General features: G+C 44.5%; 1 protein-coding gene across 16 annotated transcripts in view; it reads left to right on the plus strand.

The window, feature by feature from the left end:
- The window catches only part of LOC132885199 (sodium- and chloride-dependent GABA transporter 2-like), a 124,732-nt gene that overhangs the window by 73,823 nt on the left and 23,304 nt on the right, over nt 1-27,605 (plus strand). For 8 of the 16 annotated variants that reach the window (XR_009654561.1, XR_009654560.1, XR_009654562.1 and 5 more), the window contains exons 13-14: nt 1,711-1,811; nt 2,318-2,488. The exons of 2 other annotated variants lie outside the window; for them this stretch is intronic. Coding sequence is in view for 10 of the 14 variants with exons in the window: in XM_060919579.1 (XP_060775562.1) it covers nt 1,711-1,811; nt 2,318-2,488 (272 nt within the window). In the remaining 4 variants the exon portion in view is untranslated. Of the gene's footprint in view, nt 1-1,710; nt 1,812-2,317; nt 2,489-5,888; nt 5,967-6,057; nt 6,211-6,276; nt 6,322-16,024; nt 17,066-17,798; nt 18,653-27,605 lie in introns of those variants that run through there. 6 more of the 16 variants (XM_060919586.1, XM_060919588.1, XR_009654563.1 and 3 more) reach the window with 5 other exon arrangements.

The following is a 27,605-nucleotide window of genomic DNA, read 5'->3' on the forward strand; positions in this document are numbered from 1 at the left end:
TGTGTGTGTGTGTGTGTGTGGGAAGGACTTGACCATGTGTTTAGCCTCGTATAGCTAACTACACGTGGTGGAGGCCTAGATTAGCCTTGTGTTGCTAGTGTGTTTGTGAAAGGCCCTATGGCCTGAACAAAAAGCTAGCATGTGGATTTCTAGCCGAGGTGTGGTTTATCAGGCCTGATGGCCTGCTGAGCACATGGTAGGCCTTGATTAGCTTTGTGTTGCTAAGCAGACAAAGGGAAGCTGTAGCTAACCCACTAGCTCATAACCATACTGAATCCACTGAAATCTTGATGAGATCAAGATGTATAATAATGAAATTAAAATGTTAGTAAGAATAAGAGAGAGAAGCATGCACAGCCTGTCTATTAAAACAATTGAGATTAAAACAAAAACAGAACAATTCAACACGCTGCGTGTTTAACAGTGTAACAGATAAACCTGGGTTTAAATTCACACTATTTCAATAAAGCAAATTCCTAAGACTATCTTAATTATTATGCCCAAATATATCTTACTCAATATCTTGCCTCTAGCAAAGTTCTGAGAAGATGTTCGCCGTTGCAGAGCTTTGCTGTTCATGAAGCACGTGAACCGCTCGTGTAGAAAGCGCAGAGAGCTTCCTGGTCCAGCGGATCACTTGGGTCATTTCCGTGAAGGCAGAGGATTCTTGGTCCGAACTTCAGCGTTCGTGAGGAAAAGTCTCTGATCAGAATAATATGCACAGCGCTTTAATCAGGAGGAATCTGGTCGCTCCTAATTATAAATTAAAACTGCGTTTGAGCTGCAGTCGTGACGTCACTTCTAATACGAATAAACCGGTTGTAACTCAGGTTGAGTTTAAAGATCGTGCTATTCTGGACTTTTACCTTGGCCAGTGGTTAAGCACAGACGCGCTGGATGGTGAATCTTGCAAGAAGGAAGTGTTTCGGGTTTGAGAGCATCTCTTTTGTGCGTCTAGATTCCTTGGAATCCGGACACGAGAGACAAAGAGCAGAGCTTCCGCCTGGACTTACGCACGCATGGCGGACTGACGTAGATGATCCCGCCCACGCGTGACATAGGTCACGCGGAAGAGGACTGGGAATTGTAGTTTTTAGAGACAAAATGGCGGCATGATACCTACATGGTACTGGTTCACAACTCGTTCAACTTGCGAGCCAGCTGAGAACCAGTTTGCTTTTCCATAGCTGATGGTGCTAAGGAGAGCCACGTCAGTTATGTCGCTGTATACGTCAGTTACGTCACTGTGTTTGCATAAACCTTGGCGCGAATGTCGAAGCAACAACACCACGGAGAAGAAGAAGCAGCAACAACGGATGACTTCACGTTTTTACAGCTGCTGCTTCTCGGCACTTAAAAATGGCGAACTTTTGCGGTCTTGCGATTGTTGTTGGTCTTAACACACACACACACACACACACACACACCCCCGCTGACGTAAGCGGTTCTTTCCTCTGGCCCAGCAAAGAGCTGGTGCTAGCCTGGAACCGGTTTTTCTGGCCCCAGAGCCAGTTCTTTGTCAGTGGAAACAGAAAACACAGTTCCAAACTAAGCACTGGCCCCGAACCAGCCCTGGAACTGCTTTGGTGGAAAAGGGGCATCTGAGAACCAGGGACCTACAGTATGGTAGGGTATATGTAGTCTGTTTGATTGCTGTAGTTGTGAAGGACATGTTAAATAAGTTTTGAAAGTACTATTCATTTCTCATAGGTGCTGATCGTCTTTGTGATAATATTGAGAGCATGACTGGACATAAGCCAGTGTTCTTAATAAAGTATTGTTGGAAGTACCTCACCCCTCTATGCTGCACAGTGAGTATCTCATAACAGAATATGAGTTCTTTCTTTTTGATTACTTTGACTCAACACATCTGCTAGTGAATATGTATTGTTTGTAATTCTGATAATCACTTAAGATAGTCTGAAAGTTACAAGACCTGTTAGTGCAGCTAGACACACTCACACTAGTAAACTACATGCTCTGTTAGTTTTATTAAACAATTCATAGCGGTTATTGCATAATATTGTTTTGCCTTTATTTTGTTAAAAGATTGCATTTGTGTTCAGTAGTGTTTGTAAAGATAATAAAATTGTACAAATTGACGGAGTGACCTATGCAATCTTAGTCTTTGGATTGTCCTGAAACTCCTAAAGGTGCAAGGTAGATCCCTACAAAGTTTCTCTCCAAGAAAGGTTTCCAAATACAACCTGTTTTGGAACTCTTAACTGAACTTAAGGAACTTTTTTCAAAAGCCTTTTTTTTTTTCTTTTTTTTTTTTAGGTCTTTTTTTTTTAAACATGTATCTTTTTCCCTTTAGGGTACATTTATCTTCTCTCTGATCAAATTCACTCCTCTGAAGTTTAACAATGTTCTTGAATACCCCTGGTGGGGCTATGCTATTGGTTGGTGGTTCACGCTCTCTTCAACTCTGTTGGTTCCTCTTTGGATGATCTATGCGCTGCTCACGTCTAGTGGCTCAATGAGACAGGTATGTATTATTCCAGACAGAATGCTGCATGATTTACCGACAAAAAAGTCTTTACTGCCATTTTACATCAGGGTTTCCCCTAAAGCATCATAGCGTCGGGGCCCCACTATGCTTCATTTATTGACTGATACGCTTAGTGACATGCCGCTACCCATTATACTGCCGCCATGACACTTACAATTTAGGCCTACCAGGGATCGTGTTAACGTGGCAATCATGCATTTTTATGCACAAAAATGCCAAAAAATGTTCAGAATTTGCTCAGAACACATTCATAATTTTAATGCGTCCCAGGACGCAGGGCTCCTACTTGAATTTTTCCCAATTGCCTTCTTGGCAAATCTGTTAGATTATGTTGTTTAACAAACAAAGCAAAAGTGAAGAGAATGAAAAGATGACAGCATTATGGTCGCTTTTATGTGAAGTCATGGAAAATGCGGATATCTGGATGTGGGCTTTGGACGCAATATATTTTTATTAGACCTAATGCTTGACTAACAGCATGTTTGTTATGTACTGATAATGTAGACGAGGCTGCTTCTTCTTTTGGCTGCTCCCAGTTAGGGGTCGCCACAGCGGATCTTTCGTCTCCATTGCTCCCTCCTCTGCGTCCTTCTCTTCCACACCTGCCACTCTTGTGTCATCTCTCACCACATCCATGTATCTCCTCTTTGGCCTTCCTTGTTTTTGTGTACCTGACGGCTCCATCCTCAACATTCTCCTTCCAACATCTGCATCTCTTCTCAGGATGTGCCCATACCATCTCAGTCTCATCTCTCTTAGCTTAATTCCCAAGCTCTCCACATGTGCTGTCCCTCTGATGTGCTTGTTCCTTATCCTGTCACTCCCATTGCAAACCTTAACATCCTCAACTCTGGCCACCTCCAACTTTGCCTCCTGTCTCTTTAAGGGTACTGTCTCCAATCCATCCATCACAGCTGGTCTCACTACTGTCTTATACATCTTACCTTTCACTTTTGCTGAGGCTTTCCTATCACAAATGACTCCCGAAATCTTTCTCCAACTGCTCCATCCTGCCTGCACGCTCTTTTTCACCTCACTGTTGCAGCCCCCATTTTCCTGCACAGTTGACCCCAGGTACTTGAATTCACCAACTTGCTTTACGTCTACTCCTTGCATCTTCAGTATACTCTCATCCCCATTCTCACTGATACACATGTATTCTGTTTAGCTACTGTTCACCTTCATTTCTCTTTGCTCTGATGCATACCTCCATCTCTCCAGACCCAGCTCAACCTACTTTCTACTTTCACCACATATCACAATATCATCCGCAAACATCATGTTCCATGGTGACTCTTGCCTTACTTCGTCTGTCAAGCTATCCATCACTATGGCAAACAAGAAAGGACTCAAAGCAGATCCTTGATGAAGTCCCACCTTCACCTTGAACCATTCAGTCGTTCCAACTGCACACCTCACTGCTGTTTCACTGTTCTCATACATGTCTTGCACCACTCTAATATACTTCTCATTCACTCCACACTTTCTCATACAATACCATAACTCATCTCTCGGCACTCTGTCGTATGCCTTCTCCAGGTCTACAAACATACAATGTAACTTTCTCTGGCCTTCCCTGTACTTCTCCATTAACATTCTTAAAGCAAAAATTGCATCCGACGTGCTCTTCCTTGGCATAAACCCGTACTGCTGTTCAGATTGCTACCTCTCTTCTCAATCTCGCCTCCAATACCCTTTCCCATAACTTCATGGTGTGGCTCATCAATTTTATCCCTCTGTAATTACTGCAGCTCTGTACATCTCCCTTATTCTTGTATATTGGGACTAGCACACTATTTCTCCATTCATTCGGCATTTTCTCATTCTCTAAGATCTTATTAAACTTATTAGGAACTCCACAGCCATCTCACCCAAACATCTCCAAGCCTCAATCAGGATACCATCTGGCCCGACTGTGTTCCCAGTCTTCATTCTTTTCATGGCTGCCCTCACCTCATCCTTACTAACCAACTCTACTTCCTGATTTGCTGTCTCCAACGAATCTGACCTTTTCTCTCTTGGATTCTCCTCATTTAATAAATCCTCAAAGTACTCTTTCCACCTTCTTAATACACTCTCTTTGTCAGCACATTTACATCTTTCATCACTCTTACCTGCTGTACATCCCTCGCTCCCCTGTTTCTCTGCCTAGCTAGTCTGTACAGGTCTTTCTCTCCTTCTTTGGTCTCCAGTCTTTTGTACAACTCCTGGTATGCATCTGCTTTTGCCTTCGCTACCGCTCTTTTTGCCTTCTGTCTCATTTCTCTGTATAACCGCCTACTTTCCTCATCTCTCTGATTGATTGTCTCAATTCCTCTCTGCTAGCCTCTTCTCTTCTATAATTTCCTGCACTTCTTTGTTCCACCACCATGTTTCCTTGTCTTCCTTCCTCCTTCCCGATGACCACCCTAGCACCTTCCTTGCTGCCTCTCTTACTAGTATAGCAGTAGTATCCCAATCTTCTGGCAGACTTCCATTACCACTCGATGCTCGCCTCATTTCTTCCCTAAACTCCTTCTGATGTTCAACCTCTTTTAGTTTCCACCACTTAATCTTTGGCTCCACTATTTCATGCTTCCTCTTTTTCACTTTCAAGCTCATCCTGCACACGACCACTCGATGTTGTCTAACTACACTCTCCCCGCCATCACTTTACAGTCTCCAATCTCCTTCAGGTTACCCCTTTTGCAGAGTATGTAGTCCACCTGCCTAGATCTTCCTCCACTCTTAAATATCACCCTGTGCTGCTCTTTCTTCTCAAAGTATGTATTGCCAAATTCATCCTCTTTGAAAAATTAACCACCATTTACACCATATCTGCTCATCACATCCTCATCTCCTCTGTTTCCCTCGCCAACATGTCCTTTGAAATCTGCTCCTGTCAGCATGCGCTCCTCCCTCGGTATACAGTACTTTCTACCACTTCATCCATCTTTTCCCAGAAAAACTTTCTCTTCATTCTCACATCCAACCTGTGGGGCATACGCACACACAACATTGATTTCCACTCCTTGAATCTCCAACTTCATGCCTATCACTCTACCTGACACCCTCTTCACATCAATCACACTGTTGACCAACTCTCCCCTCAAAACAATACCAACACCATTTCTCTTTCCATCGACTTCATAATAAAACAACTTGCATCCACCTCTAATGTTCTTGGCCTTGCTTCCCTTCCACCTTGTTTCCTGCACACACACAATGTCCAACTTCCTTCTTTCCATCATACCTGCTAACTCTCTCACTCTGTCAGTCAGTGTTCCCACATTCAGTGTTCCTACCTTCAATTCTAAGCTCCTTCCCTTCCATCTTTCACGCTCTCTCCTAACACGCCTTCCCCCTCTCTTTTTCCTTCTCCGTTTTGGCACAACAGTAGCATGATTTCCAACGGCACCCTGTTGTCCAACAGTACCGGAGGCGGCTGTTGTTAACCCGGGCCCAGACCGATCCGGTATGGTATTTCTCTTTTCAATGTGCATATTAGATTTGGCACAGTTTTATGCCGGATGCCCTTCCTGACACAACCCTCTCCATTTATCCAGGCTTGGGACCAGCGCCAAGAGTACACTTATGCACCCCCCAGTGGCTGGATTTTATTAGACCTAATGCTTGGCTTGACTAACAGCATGTTTATGTACTGATAATGTAGATGAGGCTAAACACCATAAAATATGCAAGCTATAGGCGCTGGCTTGTTTATTACTGTTGTAAGTCCACGTTTGAACTTACCTTTGTCATAATAAGGTATTTTTCTTTTTCAGTAATTTCCCATAATATTCTGGCATGAAACCTGCCTCAAAATATTGGTAGGCATTTGTACTTTTGTCTGCTTTTAGCATCTTCAGTGTATTTAGAAGTCCAAATACTAAATAGTTCAGGATGTCATGGTGTTCCAAATTTGGTAGCTGGTTTGCCGAACACTTCAAGTGGAATAAATACATTTGTGGGTAAATTTAAGAACAGGCCTTTTATTTTATTTTTGTCTAACATACAGTGGTGCTTGAAAGTTTGTGAACCCTTTAGAATTTTCTATATTTCTGCATAAATATGACCTAAAACAACATCAGATTTCACACAAGTCCTAAAAGTAGATAAAGAGAATCCAGTTAAACAAATGAGACAAAAATATTATACTTGGTCATTTATTTATTGAGGAAAATGATCCAATATTACATATCTGTGAGTGGCAAAAGTATGTGAACCTCTAGGATTAGCAGTTAATTTGAAGGTGAAATTAGAGTCAGGTGTTTTCCATCAATGGGATGACAATCAGGTGTGAGTGGGCACCCTGTTTTATTTAAAGAACAGGGATCTATCAAAGTCTGATCTTCACAACACATGTTTGTGGAAGTGTATCATGGCATGAACAAAGGAGATTTCTGAGGACCTCAGAAAAAGCGTTGTTGATGCTCATCAGGCTGGAAAAGGTTACAAAACCATCTCTAAAGAGTTTGGACTCCACCAATCCACAGTCAGACAGATTGTGTACAAATGGAGGAGATTCAAGACCATTGCTACCCTCCCTAGGAGTGGTTGACCAACAAAGATCACTCCAAGAGCAAGGCATGTAATAGTCGGCGAGGTCACAAAGGACCCCAGGGTAACTTCTAAGCAACTGAAGGCCTCTCTCACATTGGCTAATGTTAATATTTGTGAGTCCACCATCAGGAGAACACTGAACAACAATGGTGTGCATGGCAGGGTTGCAAGGAGAAAGCCAGTGCTCTCCAAAAAGAACATTGCTGCTCGTCTGCAGTTTGCTAAACATCACGTGGACAAGCCAGAAGGCTATTGGAAAAATGTTTTGTGGACGGATGAGAACAAAATAGAACTTTTTGGTTTAAATGAGAAGCGTTATGTTTGGAGAAAGGAAAACACTGCATTCCAGCATAAGAACCTTATCCCATCTGTGAAACATGGTGGTGGTGGTAGTGTCATGGTTTGGGCCTGTTTTGCTGCATCTGGGCCAGGACGGCTTGACATCATTGATGGAACAATGAATTCTGAATTATACCAGCGAATTGTAAAGGAAAATGTCAGGACATCTGTCCATGACCTGAATCTCAAGAGAAGGTGGGTCATGCAGCAAGACAACGACCCTAAGCACACAAGTCGCTCTCCTAAAGAATGGTTAAAGAAGAATAAAGTTAATGTTTTGGAATGGCCAAGTCAAAGTCCTGACTTTAATCCGATGGAAATGTTGTGGAAGGACCTGAAGCGAGCAGTTCATGTGAGGAAACCCACCAACATCCCAGAGTTGAAGCTGTTCTGTACGGAGGAATGGGCTAAAATTCCTCCAAGCCGGTGTGCAGGACTGATCAACAGTTACCGCAAACATTTAGTTGCAGTTATTGCTGCACAAGGGGGTCACACCAGCTACTGAAAGCAAAGGTTCACATACTTTTGCCACTCACAGGTATGTAATATTGGATCATTTTTCTCAATAAATAAATGACCAAGTATAATATTTTTGTCTCATTTGTTTAACTGGGTTCTCTTTATCTACTTTTAGGACTTGTGTGAAAATCTGATGATGTTTTAGGTAATATTTATGCAGAAATATAGAAAATTCTAAAGGGTTCACAAACTTTCAAGCACCACTGTAAACTCAAGCACAGCACAATTACTCCTCTGCGCGCGCACACACACACACACACACACACACACACACACACCCCAGTGGCGGCTGGTAGTCTTTCAAACGGGAGGCTGGTCGGTTACGATATTTCCAGATTTTAAAAGAAAAAAGAAAAAACACATCAATTTTGCCCATACTCTTGCCTCTGATCTGGCTGATTGTTGGCAGGGTCACAAACTGTGAAATAACAGGTTCTTTTGGCCCATTAGCCTACTGTCCAATATACATGATGGTGGTGTTGGGGGGGGTATATTTTAACATTTTATATTTTAAAATTGTGGCATGTTTAAAAATTGATCGTTATTGAAAGCAGCTCTTTGTCAGGAACCTCAGCAGTAACAGCAGAGTGTTCTGGAATAGGCACAAGCACTGACCTTGGGGAGCCAAACATAGAGCTGGGTGCCACACATTTCATTCAGTGACACTTTCCCTATATTTTACTTATTTTGACTGAGAAATGTTTTGACAATTTTGATAACCCTTCACTTTTAATCCAGGTCTGTAGTGTGAAATGTTCTCGGCTGTGTTTTTGTTTAAAAATGTTTTCCAAATTGTAGCTGTGTTTAATTCATATCCAGAAAAATATATATTCCAATATAATATACTCAGCATAAACATTTTAAATATTATATTCTTGGTCCATCCATGACATATTACTAAAGTAGCCTATTTACTGTTGTTGATGTGGGTCACTTGCTGTTAGCCAATTCACTTTCTCGTACCAGGAGAGCTGAAAGGAACGAGTATTATTCCCTACCTTTTTCACCAAGTCAATTTGAGGCATTGGTCTACCCTGCTCTTTAATTTTAATTTTTTCCTCGAAAGGAAGACTGGCAAATGGCTTTGCCAAAATTAAATCAGCAATGCTTAGCATCCGTGCGCGGCTTTCTTGCTAGCTGACTAGCCCCCTCAAGTTCAAGTTCAGTCACTCAAATAAACGAAATTTCTGGAACTAAGATAGCAAACTTGACAACACTATATTTACACTTTATTTACAATGAAAATATATACAAACTAAAGAAGCTGGTAGAAACCGTATGTAATGAATGAAATCGAAATGTAAGCTGATCTCTTACAATACACCACAGCACTTGCGAATCCGCATGGGACTGAACTGAAATTCACCGCTGCCTGTCCTATATTTGAAACGAGCTGTCAATCAAAGAAAATATCCGGCCGCTTTCACCAATCACCAGTCTCCTCGCGGAAACTGCCATGTCCCTCCCACTGTGAGGCTGGGAGTCCGTGGGGCGGGCGTTTTCGCAGTATTTGTCCAATAACCGTCTTGCATTTTGATATTGAAAAGCGCATAGCTCCCAAATGCCATTGAAGTCCACTGAGGCTGGGAGTCCGTGAGACTCCGTGGGTGGGCGTTTTCGCAGTATTTGTCCAATAATCGTCTTGCATTTTGAGATTGAAACGCGCATAGCTCCCAAATGCCATTGAAGTCTACTGAGGCTGGGCTGCATCGCGCTGTCATGAGGAGGAAAAACTCACGCGCACATTGGGCAAACTGGGGAAAGTTATAACGGAATGATTTCGCACTGTAGTTGAGTTGAGCGCATATATTTCTATGATTCTGGATCTGAAATAGCAATGTTTATAAGGTCGGCTATAACATAAGCCTAGCGCAATTCATCCTACACGATGTTTGTCATTTTTAGAGGAGGCTGAGCCTCCCTCGTTGTCTTAGAGCAATCGCCCGTGACACACACAGAGAGAGAGAGAGAGAGAGAGAGAGAGTGTGCAGAATGAATGAATAAATAAATAAATACATTTGTGGGTAAATTATATGGATCTGTGATACCTGCATGCTTCAGCTTTTGAATGTAACATGATCTGCTGGTATAAAATACATTTTTAATCATTTCAGAGAGACTGCACTGACCACAGTCATCTTGATTTTCATTATTAACTGTTGCAGCTGTTTCTTTGTTTACCTGGCAGTATGGCGGACGCTGCGTGATAAGCAAATGTCTGTGACATCAGTGAAAGTCCTCTATATCCTGTTCCAGGATAAACACTCGGAAAGAATGACCAAAAAACATTTAAATCCATGGATCGTCAGTGGAAAAAAAAAATGACAAGATCGTGACTGGAGGGTCTAATTCGTGCCGTGATGGCACTTTTTTCCCACTAGTTCCATATCATGCGAATTCCCTTTACTGTCTATCTGCGCATCTCAGAATGACATAGGACAATGGGCGAACTAGATTTTTTTTTTTTCCCCAGCCACGGTACGCCGGAAATCCGGCACGGCGCCGGAACGCTATCACCCCTGACACTGTGACTGTATGGCTCTCTCTCTTTATTTATTTATGAATGAACAAATGAATGACCCACAAAAAATGCCAGGGGCCCTAATTTGGCCAGTCATGTGGGTCCCAGGATCCAGAATGGAAAATCCTAGCACCATCCCTACCTACAGTCTAAAGCTAGAATCAACATCCATGTGCTTTATAGCCTTTGAGCAGGTAATCAATACAGTCCATACAAGCCCATGGCCCTGAACTTGACCCAAGTTCACAGCTGATGTCAGAGAAGGGTATTCCACGCTGATTGGCTGAGTGTGTGCAGTATACCGTGTTGACTGGATGAGTGATGTGCAATTAATATTCATAGGTAACTTATGCAAAAATGGTGGAGCCTTCTAGCCTGGTATGAGTGAAGTGAGCAAAACACAGATAGGTTGTAGCTTAATTATGGAGTTTTTCACAAAGAAAACTGCGTAAAACAACTCCAACAGTGGCAGACCATAGTTGTCAGACTGAGACAGCCAGTTTGCTGCATGTTGCTGACCGTCTGACAGTGAGAGTCTTTAGTCAGCTGCACTATTGCCAAAATTTAATGATCAGTATTTTGAACAACTTGTGCCATGTTGCATCACCATTCACTTGGTTTGATGTGAAATAAACTGCAGTCTCCTTTGGAACAGTACACTGCTTGTGAGACGCAGGTGGGTATTGTATTGGCTTTGGGGGATTGTTTTGTTTTGTTTTTAGGATGGGAATTCAGTAAAATTTATAAGTAAAATATAGCATTTTCCCCAACATGTTGAACTGGTAAAAATCAGCTCTAGATGTCACCAGATGCCACAAAATAAACCCTTATATTTCAAAATTTTCTGGGGAAGCATGCCCCGGACCAAGCTCACACCTTGCTGCGGTTGGGGGGCACTACTCTTTCCAGTTTTTCTAGGGGAAACCCTGTGCACACACAGTATTATGTAATCTTGCTATCTGTTATCACCCGAATGAGGATGGGTTCCCTTTTGAGTCTGGTTCCTTTCAAGGTTTCTTCCTTGTGTTGTCTGGGGGAGTTTTCCTTGCCACCGTCACCACAGGCTTGCTCATTGAGGATAAATTAGGGATAAAATTAGTTCATGTTTAAAGTCTTTAATTTCTGTAAAGCTGCTTTGCGACAATATGTTGTTAAAAATGCTATACGAATGGCTTGACTATAGAATTTCTAGGCATCACCTTAGACAGCAACCGGATGCAAGTTTCATTGCCTCTCTGAAAAATCAAATCATTTCAGAGAGGTCATAAGAAGTGCAGGAGGCATAGCAATTTTAAGAGGGAATTGTTTCTCTGTTTGGGCATCTTAATTACGCAATTTGCGTTATCCCCCAGGGACACTTCCTTTGTATTCAGGCCTCTTAACCTCTGTAAAACTGTAGAGGACTCCATGATAGAGTGAGCTTGGATACAGGCTGCAGATCTGAATGCCAGTTCTGGTCTCCTTCTGTTGGAACGGTATCTCATTCTTCTGTAATGAAACCTGGAATCTCCATTAGCAATTAAGTTGTTCACAGACATGGCCCCTTCCGTTGGTGGTGGTGGGGTGTCAATAATCACCAGTTTGCCGAAGCATGGCCAAAAGAATTGTCATCCTTGTCAGCTAACACTTCTTCCACTGCTGTAATGGAATCTACCCAGTCGTGTACCTCATCTTCTGTGGGGTAAACACTAGTCAAAAAGAAAATCCTCTTTTTGTGACATGAGGCAGCTGTGAACTTCATTAACAAGGGCGCTCCTCAGTTCTGTTAATAGATTCGTGACGCGCTTCACAGGTCCTCTGCATTGGATAATTTCATCATTTGAACAGCCCTTATTCCAGGCTTGGACAGCAAATGGCTGCTGTTTGTCCCACTTTGAATTTCAGAATTTCACCAACTGTGCCTGGAGGCAGCGCCATCCAGCCTGATCTGCCACATTCATTCAGCTGCACTAGATGCAACAATAAATCTATCGTGTAGCTGCTCAGGCACCCTGCATAAACTTACGAGCCATGTTACCCCAATTAACAATCTGAAGCTTCAAGTTGCCTCACCATCTTTCATCTTGGTTTAATTTGCTTTGTATTTAATAGTTCAGCGAGCTCCTCCTGTTGGCTCTTCCATTAAAGCATGGAAGGCCAGGGAGGCCTGCCTGGTGTGGTGGTGTTTTTGTTTTGTTTTGTGTTTTTTTTTTTTTTTGGGGGGGGGGGGGTTGCTGTGGTTCTCCCTGTTCATTTAGGCACATGGTAGGGCAGGGAGATGTGCTCTCCCTGCCCCAAGACTTTCCATGTATGCACATGGAAGGGCAGGGAGGGCCCAGAACAGAGCCACCCACCAAATACAACTTGTTGCAAATATTGCAATGTAAATAAGCTCCTTGAAGAAAGTGGTCCTGACAGAAATCGAGCACAATGTAAGTTCTGGCAGGCCATGAAGTCAAGCTCAGCCCTCAATCTCAGCTACATTAGCTGACTGCAGCTGATCTCAAGCCAGCCCACATCAGCTGACAGCTCAGCTGATTCCCTTCAACACATTCTATTGGCATATCTCTCATAGAGCACCTTATTTAAGCTGCTTTAATCTACCCACTTTTGCTGTGTCCTCTGCAAGCCATTTTGCAACCCATCTCCACCCCAGCTCCTCCCCTTTTACGCTGTCTGACTTTAATCAAATGTCATTTCTGTATCATTGAGGCCTGCTCACAACCCAGTCCAGGCCACCTTCTTCCATTGTTCCAAGGTCCAGTTTTGATGCTCACATGCCTATTGTAGGCACTTTCCTTGGCAGTCAGCATGAGTGCCCTGACAAATCTGCAGCTACTCAGCCCATACAAGCAAACTATGATGCACTGTGTGTTCTAACACCTTTCTATCTAGCCAGCATTAACTTTTCAGCAGTTGTGCTACAGGTGCTCTTCTGTAGTTCACTGATTGTCCTTCCTCAGACCACTTCTGTTCGATAATAATCACTGCATACTGGGAACACCCCTCTATCCACACCATTTCCATTACTGCCACCCTCCCTGCTTTAGCCATTCCATGCAGGCACATGTAAGGGCAGGGAGGTGCTCTCCCTGCCTCAAGGCTTTCCATGTAGGTACATGGAAGGGCAGGGAAGTCCCCTAATCCATGCCACTTCCGCTGCTGCTGCCCTCCCTGCTTTAGCCGTTCCATGCAGACACACATGGAAAGGAAGAAAGGTGCTCTGCCTGCCTCAAGGCTTTCCATGTAGGTATGTGGAAGGGCAGGGAGGTCCCTTAATCCATGCCATTTCCGCTGCTGCTGCCATCCCTGCTTTAGCCATTCCATGCAGGCACATGGAAGGGCAGGGAGGTGTTCTCCCTGCCTAAAGGCTTTCCATGTAGGCAGGTTTCTCTCAAGGGTTTCCACATAAGCAGGTGGAAGGGCAAGGATGTCCCATATTCTGACCTTAATCTGTACCCTATTTTGGGGGGGTTGCTGCGTCTCTCTCTGCTTTAGCCTTTCTATGTAGGCACATGGTTGGGCAGGGAGGTGTGCTCTCCCTGCCCCAAGGCTTTCCATATATGCACATGGAAGGGCAGGGAGGTCCCAGAACAGGGCCACCTGCCAAATATAGCTTATTGCAAATATTGCAATGTAAATAAGTTCCTTGAAGAAAGTGGTCCTGACAGAACCTAGGTTTAGGTGGAGGCTTGGGTTCTGGTTGAGCCTTAAATAGTTGTATGAGGATGGTCAGGGCTCGGGCATAAACACAGGCTTGGGTGTGGACTCTGACATAGATTCAGGAAAGGTTTTGGGCTTGGGCGTAGACTTAGGCTTTGGCATAGACTCAGGCTTTGGCATAGACTCAGACATGGGCCTGGACAAGGGTCCCAGACTAGACATGGACTTGGGCCTCAGACGAGGGCCCTGGACTAGATATGGACCTGGACTTCAGACTGAGCATGGATCCAGGCTTAGATATGAGCTTGAGCATGGGCATAGACTCAGGCATGACTTTGGACTTGGGCATGGGCATGGACTCGGGCATCGGCATGGACTCAGACATGACTCTGGGCTTGGATCTTTGCATGGACTCTGGTGTTAGCATGAGCATGGACATGGGCTTGGATCTTGGCATGGGCAGCGCCGTGAGCATAGGCATGGACTTGGATCTTGGTATGGGCTCCAGCATTTGAGTAATGACATCTTTGAGGCCAGGCAGCGGAACTAAGAACTTTCCCCTGCTGAAATCTGGAGCAGAAGCCACCCTGTCAGCCTTTGGAGCGATCAGTGGAGAGGAGGCTGCCCTGTCAGCCTCCTGGGTATCAGCCCCCCCAAAAAAAAAAAAAAATTATGGGGGTCCTCCTTCCTGGAAGCCTGGAACCAGGACTTGAGCTTTTTGCCAAATAACTTTGAAGCTCCAGAGGCATGGGTGCTGTGTTCTGACCAGGTCTCATTGGTCCAATGAGCCAATAAATCATACAGCCAACCCACAAGCACTCCAGAGGTTTGGGCTGCAAGTCCTCATAAAAGAGGCAGCACTGCAACAAGAATCCCTTGAGCAGCTGTTCTACCCCATCATATGCTGCTGGAATGTTCAGCCCTAGCAACCAAAGAAAAATCACAGATCCCAGCTTCAGTAACATATTAGCGTGGGATTGCGTGGCATGCCTGTACCTTCCCAGCACATCCACTGTTGAGGCAAATTTATTCTGTCAGAGATGAGGGTAGCAGAAGGATGTAAACGCAAGGAGGTGTGTTTTTTACAGGTGCGCTATATACAAAACATGAGGCAAGGTCATAGTAACAAAAATTAACAAAACAGAAACAGTCATTACACAGTCATTAAACAGAGGTCTAGGACACATGACCAGAGAAATAACAAATGTGACAATAATACTTTGCACCATCCCTCTGTTGCTAGTGTCCTTTAATAAGCATGTGATTCCACTCAAATCAGCAACAGGTGTTTCCAATAATGAATTAGTCCCAAGGGTGCACTCGACATGCTCCATGTGCGTGGATGAGAGCAGCCTCTCGAGCTGCATCAGGCATGCGAAGACATGACAATATATTGATATTCAGGGCCAAGGAAATATTTTATATAAAATTAGTACCAGTCAAATTTCTGGACACACCTTCTCATAAATAGTCCTTTCATAGCCTGGCGTGTGAAACAGATGAGATGGCATGTTTTTGCAGAATGCTGTGGTAGTGATGCTGGTTAAGCGTGCCTTCAATTTTGTCACCAGCTAAGTCAACAGTCACACCTCCTCCTTCATGCTTCATGGTGGGAACCACACATGTAGATACCATCCGTTCCCCTTGTTCTCCATCTCACAAAGACATGGTGGTTGGAACCAGAAATGCCAGATTTGGACTCATCAGAAGAAAGTACAAACTTCCACTGGTCCATTCCATGTGTTTCTTGGCCTAAGTAATACTGTCTTATTGGTATCTTTCCATTGTGGTTTCTTTGCAGCAATTCAGTCATGAAGGCCTGATTAATGCAAGCTTTTCTGTACAATTGATGTCTGCTACTTGAACTTCGTGAAGCATTCATGTAGGGTCTGAAGTGCTGTTAATTGGCAGTTTCTGAGTTTGGTAACTAATACACTTATCCATTACAGCAGAGGCAATCTTGGTCTTCCTTTCCTGGGACGGTCCTCAATGAAAGCCAATTTCATCATAGCATTTGATGGTTGTTGCAACTGCACTTGAGGATATCTTCAAAATTCTTGCAATTTTCTGGATTGACTGGCCTTCATGTCATAAAGTAATGATGGATTGTTGTTTCTCTTTACTCAGTTGAGCAGCTCTTGACATGATGATGGATTACTACAGTTGTCGAATCAGGCTGTTTACTGTATACCAACACTACCTTGACACAGCACAACTGATGGTCTCACACACATTCAGAAGGCAAATAATTCCACTGTTTAACTTTTGACAAGGCACATGTTAAAAGAAAGGCATTCCAGGTGACTACCTCATGATGTTTAAGATGACAGCTGTTTCACAATCAGGGTATGCTTTTCATGTCCACAATAGTCCAAAATAAAACCTCAGATTTTTGTGTTTCTCTGCTGCCAAACATTACCTTTTGAGATGGAGATTAACTGCACAGAATTTCAGAGATACAGGTCATATACTAGGCATGTTACTTTTGGTGAGAAGACGGCATATAGTGTGGTTCGAAAACTGACCCACTTTCTTATCCCCAAGAGTGAGATATACAAAGTAAAATTGGTGAAATGTATGTGACTGTAAGTACAAAGTACTGTGTAATTTCAAGTACTGTGCAGCAGTGTTTGTATTGGTAACTGTAATAACTGCAATCCTTGTGGTTTTTTGGAGAGGACACTTTTTGATGGACACAGATTTCAACCACATGTGAAGCTCTTACAAATATAAGAGACATTACTGCTGTAGGTAGGGCTGGTGTGCCCCTGTAAAATGAAGTACAGTATAAGAAACACACACAGGGTGCGGGAGGGGTATCCCCCCTCCCGCTGGGGGTGGAGCAATGCGTGTGATACCCACACCTGGTGCAGCAGGGGAGCGTGCGAGAGGGGGTATCATTTTCAATTTTCAATTGTTAAATGCTCTGTGGTGCAATCTGGTGTATTCTAGGCCCCATTTTCACTGCTGATAATGACCATTTTTATTGCTATTTTATGGGTGTTTATAATCAATTTGTGCATGAACCTGAGTGTATGGCATAACATAAACCAAAATAATAACATGCTAGTGTAATTAATAGCCTACACATGTAGTTGGAATGTCAGCCTATACCGTATGTAAAACATGAATTATTATCTAAACCTCTCATCTCATTCTCATCTCATTATCTCTAGCCACTTTATCCTGTTCTACAGGGTCGCAGGCAAGCTGGAGCCTATCCCAGCTGACTACGGGCGAAAGGCGGGGTACACCCTGGACAAGTCGCCAGGTCATCACAGGGCTGACACATAGACACAGACAACCATTCACACCTATGATCAATTTAGAGTCACCAGTTAACCTAACCTGCATGTCTTTGGACTGTGGGGGAAACCGGAGCACCCGGAGGAAACCCACGCGGACACGGGGAGAACATGCAAACTCCGCACAGAAAGGCCCTTGCCGGCCACGGGGCTCGAAACCGGACCTTCTTGCTGTGAGGCGACAGCGCTAACCACTACACCACCGTGCCGCCCATTATCTAAACCTGTTAAATTAAATTAATATTTAATTTTTATCTAATGCCTATTCACCATGACTACTGAATGATTAGTAAAAAAAAAAAACACTTAACAAGGAGACACAAATAGATGTCCATTCCCACCACGAGCAGATTTGGAATCCAGTTCTGAACTACAAGTATCCTCATTTTCATTTACTTTAACCTTCTTATTGTCACAGTCCGGTCCAGTCCATCCATGCCTGAGTTTGTGGGACTTCCAGGCCGGATCCGGGACAGGAATTCAGTCCTGCCCTGCTGGAGGCCATCTTCCCTGAAGTGGCACTCCCACACCTGCTACCACTCCCCTCCCATCAGCCAGGGCCTTCTTAAGAGCTGTTTGGAGCTACTCCAGTTGCCAGACTTTCTCTTGCAGACTTTCCTAACCTCACTACAGCCCTTTGGTATTGTGACTTCTCGATTCCCCCCTGCCTGTATTGTTCCGTGGTTTTTGTTTTTTTTTTGTCTAGTTTTCTGTCCAGTTTTTGCCCCTGTTTTACCTGCCTGTTCTTCTGGATTGTGTTTTTTGCTTCCTCTGCCTGGGTTCCCCTTGTCCCTGTTTTCTTCAGTTTTTGTGAAGATGTTTCTGTCCTGTTTTTGTCCCTGACCGTACCTGCCTGCTCTTCTGTGTTTTGACCTCTTGGCCCGTTCTTTGACCACTGATTTTGCCTGAGCCCTATTGTACCTCTGCCCTGTACTACAACTCTGCCTGAGTTACTTCATTAAAGAAGTTTCCTTTTGTACACTGCCGGTCTTGAGTCTGATCTTGGGTCCTCACTTCACCTCAGCTCGCCATTTCTGACACTTATTAGATAAGATAATATCTTATTTAATCTTATCCAAATGTCTTGTGTTTGAGTGCTAGCACTGACATCATTTCAGATGAGGCCATTGGCCCTAGTTTTTAATTCGTCACACAGAGTGTCACGGCGTGAAACAGTTATGGAAAGACTCAACTTGACCGAAGTTAGCATTTTGCATTGGAAGACCAACTGGAAATTCATAATGTTCAAGATGTACAGTGGGGCAAAAAAGTATTTAGTCAGTCACCAACTGTGCAAGTTCTCCCACTTAAAAAGATGAGAGGCCTGTAATTTTCATCATAGGTATACCTCAACTATGAGAGACAAAATGAGAAAAAAAATCCAGAAAATCACATTGTCTGATTTTTAAAGCCATAATATTTGCAAATTATGGTGGAAAATAAGTATTTGGTCAATAACAAAAGTTCATCTCAGTACTTTGTTATATACCCTTTGTTGGCAATGACAGAGGTCAAACGTTTTCTGTAAGTCTTCACAAGGTTTTCACACACATTTGCTGGTATTTTGGCCCATTCCTCCATGCAGATCTCCTCTAGAGCAGTGATGTTTTGGGGCTGTCGCTGGGCAACATGGACTTTCAACTCCCTCCAAGATTTTCTATGGGGTTGAGATCTGGCGACTGGCTAGGCCACTCCAGGACCTTGAAATGCTTCTTACGAAGCCACTCCTTTGTTGCCCAGGCGGTGTGTTTGGGATTACTGTCATACTTAAAGACCCAGCCATGCTTCATCTTCAATGGCCTTGCTGATGGAAGGAGGTTTTCACTCAAAATCTCACGATACATGGCCCCATTCATTCTTTCCTTTACACCAGGGGTGGCCAACCAGTCGGAGCCCAAGAGCCACAATTCTTACTGTGTTACGGCAAAGAGCCACATCGGCACATGAACATGGGCACACAAATATTACCCTTCCTTCTGCGCGTGCGGACACACACACACACAGCCACACTGATGTCACACACCAACTTAACCAATGCCCCACACCAACATGATAATGATACATTTACTGCAGTACCAAGACCACAGGCCAGTCATTTTCAACAGTGGCGACTGGTGAAGAAAATTGTAGGTGGGGCACAAAGGCAGACATTGTTTACATGTGGGAATTCCCCCCATTGGGGGGGTTCCGGGGGGCCTCCCCCGAAAAATTTTGGATTTCTTAGATGCAATTTCCTGTATTCTAGTGCATTTTGGAGTTACCTGTTTAACATCGAAAATGCAAAAGCCATTTTGATTCAGCTTGAATTCTCAATTGCATGACCTGCACAAGACCTGCATTCAAATAAATAAGTATTCAAATAAATACAGTCAGTCGGAAAATGGAAATTACAAAGTGCTAATTTAATTTCCTCAAACAGTACAAGCTCCATAGGCACTGGGAACAGTGATCAGTGCAAGTGCAAATATAGATAAAATATAATACAATGCTCAAATTTTTGAAAGAAGAACACACACGCACACACAAATTGATAACTGGAAAACAAATGAACAAATACATAATGTATATACACTACATGCCAAAAGTTTGGACACGCCTTCTCATTCAATGTGTTCTGTGTTCTCATGACTATTTACACTTACAGTATACTCTACTCTCACTCAAGGCATCAAAACTGAATGCGCACTCACCCACTACTCAGGCTTGCGCGCCCAAACGCACCTGCGCATTTGTCATGATGTGAAAATACCGTAATGAAACCAAGCGAAGCACCTTTAATAAAATAACCGTAATTAACTGCAGTGAAGCGAAAACGCACATAAAACCACAAACGAACACCAACTTGGACGTGAAGGTGAGAGCCGCATGACACCAGGCAAAGAGCCGCATGCGGCTCGCGAGCCGCGGGTTGGCCACCTATGCTTTACACGGATCAGTCGTCCTGGTCCCTTTGGAGAAAAACAGCCCCAAAGCATGATGTTTCCACCCCCATGCTTCACAGTAGGTATGGTGTTCTTTGGATGCAACTCAGCATTCTTTCTCCTCCAAACACGACAAGTTGAGTTTTTACCAAAAAGTTATATTTTTGTTTCATCTGACCATATGACATTCTCCCAATCCTCTTCTGGATCATCCAAATGCTCTCTAGCAAACTTCAGATGGGCCTGGACATGTACTGGCTTAAGCAGAGGGACATGTCTGGCACTGCAGGATTTGAGTCCCTGGTGGCGTAGTGTGTTACTGATGGTAGCCTTTGTTACTTTGGTCCCAGCTCTCTGCAGGTCATTCACTAGGTCCCCCCATGTGGTTCTGGGATTTTTGCTCACCGTTCTTGTGATCATTTTGACCCCACGGGTTGAGATCTTGCGTGGAGCCCCAGATCGAGGGAGATTATCAGTGGTCTTGTATGTCTTCCATTTTCTAATAATTGCTCCCACAGTTGATTTCTTCACACCAAGCTGCTTGCCTATTGCAGATTCAGTCTTCCCAGCCTGGTGCAGGTCTACAATTTTGTTTCTGGTGTCCTTTGACAGCTCTTTGGTCTTGGCCATAATGGAGTTTGGAGTGTGACTGAGGTTGTGGACAGGTGTATTTTATACTGATAACGAGTTCAAACAGGTGCCATTAACACAGGTAACGAGTGGAGGACAGAGGAGCCTCTTAAGGAAGAAGTTACAGGTCTGTGAGAGCCAGAAATCTTGCTTGTTTGTAGGTGACCAAATACTTATTTTACCGAAGAATTTACCAATTCATTAAAAATCCTACAATGTGATTTCCTGGATTCTTTCCCCCATTCTGTCTCTCATAGTTGAAGTGTACCAATGTTGAAAATTACAGGCCTCGCTCATCTTTTTAAGTGGGAGAACTTGCACAATTGGTGGCTGACTAAATACTTTTTTGCCCCACTGTATGGTCATTACGCTTTCATACGAATAGTTATTTGTTTACCGATCTCTCCTCATTTGGGCACCTTTCTTGCCAAACTTGGAAAGAATCTGGACTCTTGCAGTGGTGCTTTTGTGGCTGGGGACTGTAGTTAACTTGCTGACTTTGGGACTACGGTTGTTGTGAATGGTTTTGCGCTCGGGTTTCCATCGGTGGGGGGTTTATAGCATCAATGAAGCTGATTTTATATTAGGACTGTTAATTTTTTTAGTCATGTTGTCTGTTGTTGCCCGGATGGGGATGGGTTCCCTTTTGAGTCTGGTTCCTCTCAAGGTTTCTTCCTCATGTCGTCTGAGGGAGTTTTTCCTTGCCACCGTCGCCACAGACGTGCTTATTGGGGATAGATTAGGGATAAAATTAGTTCATATTTTCAGTTGTTCAAATTCTGTAAAGCTGCTTTGCGACAATGTTTATTGTTAAAAGTGCTATACAAATAAAAACAATCTGGACAAGGTTGGCTGGTCCTATCACCTTTTCTTTGGTACTTCTGGAGCCAAGGTGACGTACAATCCATAATTGGGTAAAATATTAAAAGTTTCACATTCTTTATGTAATTTAGAGCGGAAAGACAAACCAGTAAATATGATAATAAATGGAGCCATAAATTTCATTTCCACCATTGCCACAGGCTCCTACTACTGCTGCTTGTAGTAAACAATATCCTTAAGTGTTTTTAAAGTGAGTTGTTGAGTGAAAACCACACTGTGTGATAATACTGTAATCTGTTTATCCAGTACAATGTGGGTGTTTGTCCTCACTGCTCTGTGTAGCGTTAGCATAGTTAGTTCAGTACAGCACACAGCTGTGTCGCTCTGGGTTTCTCATAACACACCAGTTTGTTCTGGTAATCACTAATAAACCGATTCTCTGTGCTCTGGAGAATATATTTAAACCCCAGCTCAGTAAGTCACTTTATTTTTCTGTCCTTTATCTGCCAAAAGCTGGCGCTGCCTCCTGCATGCGTGCATGCTCCTTATTAGCAAAACTTCATTTTTAACTGTAGCAAATCAGAAGCGAGCTTTCTGGTGCCCCAACATTGCCCCAACAAGCAGTCAATCAGCCCCAAGCTTTCGTACAGTGTAGCTGATGTGATTTGAAGGTCAAGACCATAAAGTCGCCACGAGTACACAAACACAAAAGCGTAAAAGAACGTGAAAATAACCACTGATAACCATAGGAAAGAAAAGGTCTTGGAAAATAGGAAATCTGCTAGCATTGTTGGTTGAGGAACTTTGAAAAGTAATCGGTGCCAGGCTGATCATGGCCAGATTTTGCACCGGGCGCCGGCTCTTAATGAAACCCCTGTATGCATATATTATATTGGGGTTTATAAAAAAAAAAAAATCTCCTTCTCACCCCCGGCGGGGGGGGTGGTATCCATGTCATCCTCAAGCTCGGGTCCTCTACCAGAGGCCTGGGAGTTTGAGGGTTCTGCGCAGTATCTTCGATGTTCCTAGGACTGCGCTCTTCTGGACTGAGGCTTCAGATGTTGTTCCTGGGATTTGCTGGAGCCACTCTCCCAGTTTGGGGGTTACTGCCCCAAGTGCCCCCACTACCATGGGGACCACGCAACCCTTGACCTTCCACATCCATTCCAGCTGCTCTTTCAACCCTTGATACTTCTCAAGTTTCTCATGTTCCTTCTTCCTGATGTTGGCGTCAGCTGGGATCGCCACATCAATCACCACCACCCTCTTCTGCTCTTTGTCCACCACCACTATGTCCGGTTGGTTAGTCAGGATCTGTTTGTCAGTCTGGAAGCTGAAGTCCCACAGAATCTTGGCCCTGTTGTTCTCAGCCACCTTCTGTGGTATGGCCCATTGGGACTTGGGTATTTCTATTCCATACTGGTTGCAGATGTTCCTGTATACTATCCCAGCCACTTGGTTGTGCCTCTCCATGTACGCTGATCCAGCTAGCATCTTACACCCTGCTACTATGTGCTGGACTGTTTCAGGGGCTTCTTTGCACAGTCTGCATCTTGGGTCTGATCTACTCTGGTAGATCCTGGCCTCTATGGCTCTTGTGCTTATGGCCTGTTCTTGTGCTGCCATGATTAGTGCCTTTGTGCTGTCTGTCAGTCCTGCATTATTCAGCCACTGGTAGGATTTCTTGATATCAGCCACTTCCTCTATCTGACGGTGGTACATGCCATGTAGGGGTTTGTCTCTCCAGGTTGTCTGTTCCTCCTCCTCCTCTGCACTCTCATCAGGGTTCTGCTGCCTGAGACATTCACTTAGCAGTTCATCCTTTGGGGCCATCTTTCTGATGTATTCTCGGATTTTCGATGTTTCATCCTGGACCGTGGTCTTGACGCTCACTAGCCCTCGGCCTCCCTCTTTCCGCTTAGTGTATAGTCTCAGGGTGCTGGACTTGGGGTGGAACCCTCCATGCATGGTGAGGAGCTTTCTAGTCTTGATATCTGTGGCTTCTATCTCCTCCTTTGGCCAGTTTATGATACCAGCGGGGTATCTGATGACTGGTAGTGCGTACATGTTGATGGCTCGGACCTTGTTCTTACCATTCAGCTGACTTTTCAGGACCTGCCTTACTCTTTGGAGGTATTTGGCTGTGGTTGACTTCCTTGTGGCCTCTTCATGGTTTCCATTAGCCTGTGGGATGCCAAGGTACTTGTAGCTGTCTTGGATATCACCTATGTTGCCCTCTGGTAGGTCAATCCCTTCAGTCCGGATCATCTTGCCTCTCTTTGAGACCATCCGGCCACACTTGTCCAATCCGAATTACATCCCTATGTCATCGCTGTAGATCCGGGTGGTGTGGATCAGCGAGTCTATTTCTCGCTCGTTCCTGGCATACAGCTTGATGTCATCCATGTAGAGCAGGTGGCTGATTGTTGCCCCACTACGGAATCGGTACCCATAGCCGCTCTTCGTGATGATCTGACTGAGGGGGTTCAGGCCTATGCAGAACAGCAGTGGTGATAGCGCATCTCCTTGGTATATGCCGCACTTGATGTTGACTTGGGCAATGGGTTTTGAGTTGGCCTCTAGGGTTGTCTTCCACATTTCCATTGAGTTCTGTATGAAGGTCCTTAGGTTCCTGTGGATCTTATACAGTTCCAGACATTCCAGTATCCATGTGTGTGGCATTGAGTCGTAGGCTTTCTTGTAGTCAATCCAGGCAGTGCACAGGTTGGTCTGTCTCTTCTTACAGTCTCGGGCGACTGTTCTATCGACCAGTAGCTGGTGCTTGGCTCCTCTGGTGTTACTGCCAATTCCTTTCTGTGCTTCGCTCATGTATTGAGCCACATGCTTACTCATTTTTGCCGCAATGATGCCTGACAGGGCCTTCCATGTTGTGCAGAGACAGGTAATTGGCTGTTAGTTGGATGGGATGGGTCCCTTCTGGGGGTCCTTCATGATTAGGACTGTCCTGCCTTGGGTTAGCCATTCTGGGTGGGTCCCATCCCTCAGCAGCAGCTGGTTCATCTGTGCTGCTAGGCGTTCATGGAGTGCAGTTAGCTTCTTCAGCCAGTACGTATGGATCATATCGGGGCCTGGTGCTGTCCAGCTCTTCATCTTTGACACTCTTTCTTGGACGTCTGCCATTGAGATGGTTACTGGTTCTTGTTCTGGGAGGTTGCTGTGGTCAGCTCTTAGGTCCACTAACCATTGGGCATCGGTGTTGTATGATGCCTTTCTTTCCCATATGTCTTTCCAGTATTTTTCCACCTCAGCTCTTGGTGGGTCTGGCCGGTTGTTGTTCCCCTGCCATTGAGAGTACACCTTGGTTCAGCTGGTTCAGTGGAGAACAGCTTGTTTATTCTCCTGGCCTCTCCTTCCTTGGTGTATCTTTTCAACCGGGTGGCCAGAGCTGTTAATCGCTGTTTGGCAGTTTCGAGTGCCTCTGGTATGGAGAGTGAGTTGTACTTCTGGGGCGCCCCTTTATTCACCATGTTCCCTTTCTGTAGTTCAGCTAGCTGGCTAACTTCTTTCCTTGCTGCCTTTATCTTGGCCTCTAATCGTCTCTTCCATGGTGGATACTGTTTGTTATGTCCCGAGCCCACCTTGTGTCCAAGCATCTCCATGATTACTGTTGCTGTACTGTGTATCAGCTTGTTGGTCTCAGTGATGGTTCTTGTGGAGATTGTCTTCAGAGCAGCATTCACATCTACTAGTAGATCTTCTGAAGGTACTTGGCAACTCAGCTTCGGTATTCGTCGGGGGCTCCAGGTTTCCAGTTGGGTCACGATCTTCCTTCTCAGGTCAGCAGCTCTTGTGTTGAGGCTGTTAGCTGTTGGGGCTTGGTACCCAGTCTCTGGTTGTGGGGATGATGACATCTCCCCGCTGACCTGTCTTCCTGGCTCCCCCTTGCCGTAGCATCGTTGTTGTATTTCATTAATCTCTAGTTGTGATAGCAGATTTCGATTATGGATGTTGGAACACTGGGCTAATAGCTGTTTCTTTGTTAGCCTTGATTGTGGGTTTCGAAGCATCCAATGGTCCCACATTCGCTGCATGTATCCCCTCTCTCTGGGATTGCTTGTATAGTAGCATTCCAGCAAATCCGTATTTTCTGTCCTCGTCCATCGATGTCTTGTTCCAGTAGCCCATTTCTCATCAGTTTGCCCTGGTTCCCTAGCAACTGACGCAGACCTTGTTGACCCGGGCGACGTCTGAGCCGGTATGACTCTATCAGTTATGTTTTCACTCATTCCTGAGGTAGGCTGATATATCATGAGGGGTTTTTGCCTAAGGACCCTTACTGGATGATGTTTTGCCCCGACCGGGATTCGAACCCCGATCTCCTGTGTCGTAGTCAGTGAGCGTTACCACTGTACTATCCAGCTGAGATATATATATATATCACCTAGAGACACTGAGAACGTGCAACAACCTGGCTTTCTTGCACCGACAGTGGACAATGTTCAGCTACGCACAGACCAGTACGCCTCAGTCATTACTGTCCTCGACTCCCCTTTCTGACAAGGAACTTGCTCTTCTTGCTAAAGGACTGTCATTCTGTCTGGTCCCAAAGCAGATAAATGAACTTAAGGTTAAGTCAGATCTCTTTGCCTTTTTTCGTCGTCTCCAGTTACGAGAATTCTTCCATTGTACCCTGCTTTCTATACCTCTGGCAGATGCTACACAAGAGGTTACGGTTTTTAAACTGAAATCTACATTCATGCCGCCAGTTAACTGAGACAAATATTTGTAGTCCTTCATCAGCGTTGTTGAAAACGAGGTTCTGGAACAGGTGAGGTCAGTCACAAAGTTCCATCGTAACCTGCCTAGGTCAGAAATGGTAGCTCTACGTGAACTAAAATCTAATTTGGAGATCATTATCAAAGATGCAGATAAAGGTTTTGCATGGATTAAAGTTTTCCGTCGCTACGACGGATTTCCGTCAACTGGGAGCGCTAAAGATCAATAATGAGAGTGATGCAGATCCGAGGAAAAAAGGGTGGGGGGAGTAGGCCCATAGGTCTGACACCTATGTGATTTTAGAACTTCACCAAGCTGCTGTGATTGCCTGTTGTTGAATCCTTTCTTGTGCTGTGTTTGAGTATATGTAAAGGAATAAGTTGTTGCGCTAGATAGGCATAAATAAATACAGCCTACGCTACTGTCTAGTCCCGGGGAGGCTGGGCGTAGGCAGCGAGCCGCGGCTTGAGTTTCGTTTCTATCGGCAGCTCCAGCCCGACTTTGCACGGTTGTAACTCGGCCAGGGGAGGTCCCAGCCTCTCCAAACTTGGCAGCCAGCGACCTCTGCCCTCTCCCCAACGAACCAGCACTACCAGGGCGGGCCAGCCCCACGCCTCGGGACACGATTCACCCCGAGGCGAGCCGCGGCGCTCCGCATCAGTTTCCTTTTAACGGCGGCTCCACTGATGAAACAATTTGGCTGTCCTACTACTAGGCAACTACTTGCCTACTACTAATACTAGGCCTATTGTAGTAGTAGTAATAATCATATTTGCCTATTGAAAGGTGATCAGGTGAAAAATCTAAACAGCCCTGTTGAAGCCGCAGCAAGACCTATGCTATTAAGCTTTTTGTAGGTTAAACAGGCTTCGGCAGACAACGTTCTGGAAAGGCTGTGTTTTTCTTTGGTTTGATTAGCCTACGATTTAATCTTTAAACATTATGGTTTCAGCAGTTCACTTAAACATTGGAGGCTGCAGAGTCGGGCTGCAAGATTTCCCGACACTTGCTTAAGGTGCCAAACTTCATAGTAAGGAGAAAATAATTCCACAGTATTTAGTGCCTCATCAGTCTCAAATTAATAGTGAAGGACCAACGCGAATTAAGTCCCAAAA

Source organism: Neoarius graeffei, chromosome 4 (genome assembly GCF_027579695.1).
Source record: "Neoarius graeffei isolate fNeoGra1 chromosome 4, fNeoGra1.pri, whole genome shotgun sequence".
NCBI classification, from domain to species: Eukaryota; Metazoa; Chordata; class Actinopteri; order Siluriformes; family Ariidae; genus Neoarius; species Neoarius graeffei.